This window comes from Myotis brandtii, unplaced genomic scaffold, assembly GCF_000412655.1.
Source record: "Myotis brandtii unplaced genomic scaffold, ASM41265v1 scaffold600, whole genome shotgun sequence".
NCBI classification, from domain to species: domain Eukaryota; kingdom Metazoa; phylum Chordata; class Mammalia; order Chiroptera; family Vespertilionidae; genus Myotis; species Myotis brandtii.
This window is the reverse complement of record NW_005370273.1, coordinates 1,008,324-1,016,611: the sequence shown is the minus strand read 5'-3', so window position 1 is coordinate 1,016,611 and position 8,288 is coordinate 1,008,324. Positions and strand designations below refer to the sequence as shown.

At 45.3% G+C, this 8,288-nt stretch overlaps 1 protein-coding gene across 2 annotated transcripts in view; it reads right to left on the bottom strand.

Annotated features, from left to right (window-relative positions):
• Window positions 1-1,200: 1,200 nt before the first annotated feature.
• Window positions 1,201-8,288, bottom strand: part of IWS1 (IWS1 homolog (S. cerevisiae)) — a 49,035-nt gene continuing 41,947 nt past the window's right edge. For both annotated transcript variants that reach the window (XM_014550406.1, XM_014550405.1), the window contains exons 11-13: window positions 7,775-7,831; window positions 6,477-6,588; window positions 1,201-1,563 (exon numbers count right to left, since the gene is read on the bottom strand). In XM_014550406.1, the coding sequence (XP_014405892.1) occupies window positions 1,432-1,563; window positions 6,477-6,588; window positions 7,775-7,831 (301 nt within the window). In that variant the 3' untranslated portion in view covers window positions 1,201-1,431. The remainder of the gene's footprint in view (window positions 1,564-6,476; window positions 6,589-7,774; window positions 7,832-8,288) is intronic.

Sequence of the window (8,288 nt, the reverse complement as noted above, 5' to 3'; positions counted from 1 at the left end):
AAAGGCATGCTTAATAGACAAACAATAAGCAACAAAGACAGATAAAACAACAATCAACGGACAAGCACCCATAACATATAGACAAGACTTAATAAATCAGAGTTCTTTTCATGAATCTTTTGAGATGTTTTACATTTGCCTGGGACTTACAGCCAGAATGCAGCCCGGCCAGCGTGGCTCAGTGGTTGAGCATGGACCTATGAACCAGGAGGTCGAGGTTCGATTCCCGGTCATGACACATGCCCAGGTTGCGGGCAGATCCCCAGTGGGCGTATAGAGGCATTGATGTTTCTATCTCTCCCTCTCTGAAATCAATAAATATTTTTAAAAATCAAAAGAATGAAAATTTCCCTGACAAGATACTAAGAAACAAAATTTTGCTGGCAGGTTGTTTTAACTGTGACTAGGATACTGCAGTTCTGACACCAACAACCTGGAATTAGCACCAGACTTCCCAGGTTTAAGGGCCCAGTCCCCACAAGCCTGTCCATTCTAGATGCCAGCTGCTGGTGGAGCCCGTCCCCTCTGGCTGACTGCTTACAGGTATGAGGGTTCCCATGATGCCCTCAGGTTCAAGAATTCACTAAAATGACTCACAGAAATCAGAAAAGCACTGTCTCTATAGTTTTATTATAAAGGATTCAAGTTAGGAGGACCAGACAAATGCTGACACACAGAGGGCGAGGTCCGGGAGGAAACAGCTTCCACACCCTTTCTTGGTGGGATCAAGGCACTTCGCCATCTCAGCACATCAGTATGCTCACCAATCGGAAAGCTCCGCTGCGCTTTGGTGCCTGGGGCCTCACCATTTAGGCACGATGGTCAAGATCAACCGACGCGACTGAACGGCTACTCAGAATTCAGCACCTTGCAGGTCAGGCCTGCCTGAAGTCCCAACCCTCCACAACAGAGCTCTGAGGTCCTCCTGGTGACTTGACCCATCCTAAAGCCACAGAGGGGCTCACCACAAGTCACCTCATTAGAATCACAAACACATTCCCATCAGCCAGGAAACTGAAAGGCTTCTGAAGCTCCTGGTCAGGAACCCAGGACAGAGACCAGGCACGTGCCCTGTGATATGACAGTAGGCAGGGCTGAACTTCGAAAGATCACAAACCACCGTCATAGCTAAGATTCTTTCACTCACCGAGAACCAATTTGCACCCCCACTAGTGAGCCTCTAAGACAATGAAGAGACAGTTTCCCAAAACCAGACTGGATTTTATTGTGAAGTCTCTAGAAGTGGGACTAGTATTCCTCTGTACAAAGCCCACACCAATGGTTTTAAGTACACGGAGAGAAATGCAAATGCTAGGACAATATTTGATACAAGCTGAACCATTTACAGATACACTAAAAAAATTTAAAATATCGTCTTTCTCCACAGAGTCCATTGCGCATTTCCTGGCGCAGGATGGGGAGCCAAGAAGGTCACAAAGGCATTTTGTTGCCCTCGATGCTGATTTTGACCGCGTGTGCAGATCTGCTTTTTTTCCTGATGTCTGTGAACTTCCTCATCTGCTTATCCAGCCGACTGATGCCCTTCTTGGAGGTCCCCTGAAACTGAAAGTGGGAGGGAAATTCAAGCGCCATCACTGAAACACATGCCCCTAGATTAGCTTCCATCTCCGTTCATCGGAAAGTCAGCAGTCAGGAGAGCTCCCAGCTCGGGAATAACCAGACATGCTGTGGTGACTTCCGGAGCAGGAGAGCAAGGGTCCCAGAATGTTAAAAAACACAAGACACCCTCCGTGCAGAGTAATTCTGTCTGTGCCTTATGGGTAAATTTTGTCTCAGTCCATGGAAATCTCGATGAATGAAAGGAGGAAAAATAGAAACTATAATCCCCAATTCCATCAGATTACATTTTGCCTGTATGCTTTTCCCTTTCAAAAACTAAAGTGGAGTTGATCACTTGACAGATGCACCTTCACACAGAGCTGGGAAAAGGAGAGTCATCCGAGAAAAAGCTGTGAGTATGATGGCTGGGCCAGAGGGTCAGCAAGGCAAACCCGTGAAGTGGAGCTCTGGCTCCACACCTGGGGGAACCCCTGCTCTGCTCAGCAGGTTCTGTGACCCTGGACAGGTCACGCCCCGGGTCAGCACTGCTCTCAGGACTGCTGGGAGACGTAAATGAGAAAATACCGTCAGCCAGAAGGACAGAGCTGGCACAGAGCCAGTGCTCCAAATGTCACCATGACGATGACTACTACTGCTTGCAGTCAATTAGATTTAGGTTTAACAAGTATATCTGACACAAAAAGAAAAGAAAATTAAGTCAATCCAAGGGGTTTCTTATTTCTTATATCTCTTCCTGCTTGTCCTTTATGTCTAAAGGTTTGGTTATTACTTTTATATTTTATGTTTTAAAAAGATGTGGTCTCTAAGAAATCGACACCTTTTAGAAGTGCTAAAAAGGTCTGCCATTTATGTCGAAGATCGAGGTGAACTCGTCTTGCTGACTCTAGGGTTGCTAACAATTCCAACCTCTAAGAATCTGAATGGTTAAAGAGAGGTGGGTTTTCCTAATTCCGCCCCTCCTGCCCATGCTTACAAGAAAGTCACCCGGAAGCTCAAGGCAAAGCTGCTAAAGGAAGGCAGGGCCTGGGAGGCGCTCCAGGGTCAGTGCTGGTGTGGGAAGCTCCTGAGCCGGGAGCCTCCCCAGTCGCTATCCTACCTCTGGACTCAAAATCCACACTCAAGCACAAAGCAAGAAACTCTACAGAGTTTGAACATCTCTGAATCAGAATCATGCTGATCATCAACCCTAGATTTTCTAGGAATATCCCAATTCTAAATATTACTTCATATCAATCTGAATATGTGGCACTAATACTAATTAGCATACAAATTCACTATCAGACGAGAAAGAGCTGTGCTCCCATCTCTCTACTGAATACCCCCTTGGGGGAAGAGAGATGGAGGGATGAAGAAAGGGGACTTTTGAACATCAGCCATGTGACCTTGGAGTTTTGTCTTCAGATTTCCTGAAGAGGCCCAAGTATCTGACTTCCTTTCAGACAATGTAACCTGATTTATATACTTGCAGTGAGTCCACACTGGAAGTCTTACCTGCTCAGATCTCTGCCAACTACCCAACTGCCAGCAGCTCTCCACACCAGCCTGGATTTCTCCTTGCTCACTCCCAGATCTCCTCTACAGTCTGAGCCCCCATCCCAGCGACTGAAATGCTGAGCTCCTCCTAGTTACAGCTTGGGAGGCTGGTCGCTGCCAGCTGCCCTTACCCCAAGCCTGAACTCACACAGAGCACTGTGGCTAACACACTAAATTCAACGAGCTAGTCTCTGATTCATCAACTCTACACCACTTCCTTTGGACGGTAAAAGTGCAAAGCACTGGTGAACACTTTTATCACAGTTTTACCAGTGAAAAACCAAAAGTAGCCTAAAAGATTAGCAAGATGGGTTTGCTTAAAAAAATTATGGTACAACTATATTCTGACACAATGTCACTAAAAAGAATTTTTACCATGCTAAGCCAAAGACAAAACCCAACAAGGAATACAATATGATGAAGATTTTGCTTAAGAGTTCAAAAACCCAAAACCAGCAATCATGTTTATGTATGCATTTAGAAAAGACCAAAAAGAAGTAACTCAAAATGTTAATGTTAAGGTGCGGTGGATTTACGAGTAACAATTTTCTCTGTGCTTTCTCTTATTAAAAGTTTACATAAAAGCATGTATTGCTTTTGTCATTTTAATGTTATTTAAAAGCACTACATGGCATAAACTAACATATAAACATACAATGTAGTGTAGGCTACTGCATTATTTAGGAGGAAAAATCAGAAACTATTGAAGTGAATAAGCAAATTACATTTTCACATGATACACTACTCTGCAGCCATTATAAATGATAAATCTATAAGGTGATTTAAGGAGAAGTGATCAAAATTACATATAGCATAATTTTAATTAAAATAGCAATCGAAAAAAGGCAAAAAATATAACAAAGTGCTTTTGAATAGTGAGTGCTTTTTCTCTGCACTACATCTTCGTATTTTCTACAATTATAACAAGAAAAAACTAAGCTTGAAGCATTATGGGAGATATATTTAACACACCAAACTATTATCAATGGTGACTTAGAGGAAGGGCAGGACTTTGGAAACAGGGTTATTCTGTAGTGTTTAATGTTTATTTATATAACTTCAAAAATAAAAATGACATACAGGAGTGGATAAAAGTAGGCTTACAGTTGTGAGTACACAAAATAGACTTTATTTTTGTATTATCATTTACCCATTATTGTATTATCTTCCATTCGAACAACTGTAAGCCTACTTTTGCCCACCCCTGTATGAACAAACACTTCCATTTGACAGTCATTGCCTCACTCCACCTGTCTTCGTGCGCAATGTTCTGTGTGAATACTCATTAGTGGTGGTGCAATGTGGGGCCCGAGGGAACATGCAGGAACCCCTCCTGAGCAGGGAGACAGTCACGTGGCTTAAGGACAATGAACTGAAAAGTAAAATGAGGCCACCAGCCCCCAAACATGTATTTTTTCAAGAGCTCCAAAAGCCAGACTCAGGCCTAGATAAATGCCGACACCTCATGACCTTGGGATTGTTGAGGATGAAGGAAAGGAACTGCACTAGAAGTTCCCTCTCCTCACGCTGGCCACCTGTCTGCTCTAGCAGAGGCTGGGTCACCTCCTCCCACCACCTCCTCAGCCACAGGGAAGGAAGACGGGACCAGAACCATCAACAACAGCAGAGGGGCGCATCCCCCCAGGACGAAAGGCAGGCTTCCAAAGGAGGGGGTCACACAGATCGCTTAAGACATTCCCTTTGCCACACTGTAATTCTCCACTCTCACCAAGGCCTGTGTTGGGGAAGAGAAAATAGGAAAGACAGGGATAAAAAGAGGGAAGAGGCAGTGAGAAAAGTTAAGCTAAAAAGAAGCAGGAATGTGTGTGTGTGTGTGTGTGTGTGTGTGTGTGTGTGTGTGTGTGTGTGTGTGTGTGTGTGTGTGTGTGTGTGTGTGTGTGTGTGTGTGTGTGTGTGCGGGGGGGAGCGGAGGCGGGCAGGAGTGAAGGGATATCGAGGAGCATCGATATGGATAAAAGAAAAAACGGGCAGGAATTATAGATGAAGAAGTTCATGGCCCTGAACTACTGTTCTTCTACCCGTTATTTATTCTAACAAATAAGAAAGTAGGCTTTGTTTAGACATTAGCTTCACAACAAAGTGAACTGGCAGAAAGGTGAATGTAAATCATGGAAGTAGCTGCCAAGGTGGGGTCATGGAGAAGTCACAGGAGGCACCAGCACACTCAGACTGTCCAGAATACACTGCGGTGAAGGCGTTCTGTCACTCTCAGAGCACGGCAGGTCAGTGAGACCGGCTTCATGAAAGTTCCAAAGTCTATTTCCAACCACATATCAAATATATAGTCATCAAATTTATCTTTTAAATAGTGTCAGGCTTCATGCCATGAGTCCTCAAATGCACGTTGCTGAGCCACTGACAGTAGCAAAAGAAGCCACATCCCTCCCACCAAGAAGTTACTAACTGGCTTCTATGCCTGTAACACAGACCACTATGGTCCTAGGCCCTAACAAAGTCCTTTTAATAAAAATGGGCACAGTCAAGACCAAAATGCTTCCCAGGGAAGTGACTGTCTGTGGGTCTCTAGGTGCCAGTAAAGGAGCCCACTTCCACCATGTCCATTTCCAGATGTCCAGGAAGACCTCACGGTCACTCAGTGCCTGTGAGGGTCATTACTTCAGAAACTCAAAGTGGGCCTGGCCTTGTCTGGCTAAGCAAACACACACACACACACACACGTCCTCACTTCAGCTACTGACAATTCAAGCACATGCACAGAGCACGCCTCCTTGGGGATACCTCCTGGACACGCTCTGGCAGGGCCAGGCCTACAGGGGCATCCTGTTGCCTTCAATGCTGAACTTGACAGCACGGTGCACTCTGCTGAGTCGTTTCTGTTCGGCAAACCGCCTCTTATGCTTTTCCAATCGGTTTAGGCCCTTTTTAAGAATACCAGGCTAGAAAGAACGGTTGGAATGGAGAATAAAAGAGGATTACTGAAAAGCAATGAAGATCACTGAGCAGTATTTACAGTGATGGCAGAGGAAGTGTCTACTCTAAATATTTCACAACAGAATTACTTAAAACAGTGGAGAGGAAGGAAGGGGACACTGCAGAAGCAGGTGAGTTCTGATTCTCATAGTTAAAAAAAATGACCGTATCAGAACACTAGGTCCAAGATTTGGTTGAAATAAAGGGATAAATAAGAAAAATCTTGACTTGATAATGTTACTTTAAGTCTGAAGTAAAGCTCATTAGCAACACGTGGCTTGGCTGGATAGAAGAGCAGAGAACAGCTCTCTTGAAATCAGATAAATCTCAAGAGCAGTTATTCAACATGAACTAAAAGATAAAATAGTAATTGGCATGAGATCCACCTTGCTGTTCCCCTGCTTGCTTACCCTGGACGACTCCATTTCCACATTCCACTTGGGCCTGACAACATAGTCCTTGTTTGAGGGCATTGGCACCCTTGCGCGGGCACAGAATCCAGGATCTCCAGGTCTGAGGGCCCTGAGAAGAGCATGTTTTATGTAGCAACCACGTCTGGGCCCATCCCATTCAGATAAACACCTGTTTCAAGCCTCCTCTGCCCTCCCAAGGTTACCCCCCGCCCCAACCCCGTCTCAGCTGGCCTCCTCCTCACTCATATTTCTGCACGGACTCCTCAGCTTCCCTTCCAGGGCCTGCTTCCTCCTCTCTTTTTAGTGAACACCATCATCTCAGCTACTTAGGTTAAAATTCTGGTTGGTGTCTTCAAATCTAGCCAGCTCCTCCCCAACTAAGTCACCTACTCCTTGCAATTTGGCCCCTGCAAAGCTTTCTCAACCTTCTCTTTCCCCACAGCCTTCTCAGTTTAACCATGCGCTGCCTTCAGTTCCTCCCCTCCAACCCGTCCTACACACACCAACGTCAGCATCCAAATCAAATCTGATGGCTTCATGTCCTTGCTCAAAAGCTTTCTATGGAAGCACAGAGAAGTGAAAAGTCTTCATCTAGACTTAAAGCTGTTCAAAATTTGGTCCAAATCTACACTTCCAACCTTATCTTCTAGCATCTCAGGCACCACCTACTGCCCAACCACTCCAGTCCAACTGCCATCCCTAAAATAGGTCTTGCACACGCTTACCCCACATCCTTTCTTAAGCCCTCCCTTTATCTATAATCCCTCTAAAAACTTTTTGAGAGCATGGACTATTTTAAGTTCAATTTTGTATTTCCAGAGCTTAATGCAGAAGTCTAGGACATAGCAAGCAGCAATAAAATCTATGTTATTATCTTTTAACAGATAATAACCTTAAAAAAAAATTGTTTCCAGAGAGAGGAAGGGAGAGAGGCAGGGAGGCAGAGGTAAGAAACACTGATCGGCTGCCTCCTGCACTCATCCTGACCGGGGATTGAGCCCGCAAACTGGGTATGTGTCCTGACCGGAAATCAAATCTGCCACCCCTTGGTATATAGGACAACACTGAACCAACTGAGCTACACCGGCCAGGGCTAAAATCTTCACTGAATGAACTATTTCTCAATCTTCCTTATATCCTCCAGAGCACCCAATACAATGCTTTGTGACTATGCAATGAATGTTAAACTGAAAAATCATCTCTTGTCAATGTGAACATACATCATTTCATTTGCTATTTTAAAACAAAGCAGCAAACAGAACAAGAAAGAAAGAAAACTAATACAAAGTTCTTACTTCTCCTCTCCTGTCAGCACCTTTTCCAGGTCTCTTCGGGGTGTCTGACCACCAGTGCTGGGAAAAAAGTAATCAATGAGATATTAGGAATGTTAAAATCTTATCTACACTAATAAAAGAGAAAAATGGTAATTAGCGTACGACCGCTACCCTTCCCATTGGCTAATCAGCATATCCTTATGCAAATCAACTGCCAACTAAGATGGCGGTTAACCGCCAACAAAGATGGCGGCTAATTTGCATACGCCCAATGATGGGAGGCGAAAGGGGAAGGACTGAAGAATGGTGATCGGCAACCCAGGCGGCAGGCAAGAGCTAGGGAGTGGGCAAAGGCCGCCTTTCCCCACCCCCGAGCCGGTGATTGCCATTGGAAAGCCGGGCAGCAAACCCGACCCCAGGGGCTGGGGTTGCCGGCTGGCCTGCGCGGAGCGATCCCCGCTATCGGAGACGTGAGGGCTGGGGCGCAGGCCATGGCGATCGGAGGGCAGGAGGGCCTGGGCACAGGCCAGCCAGC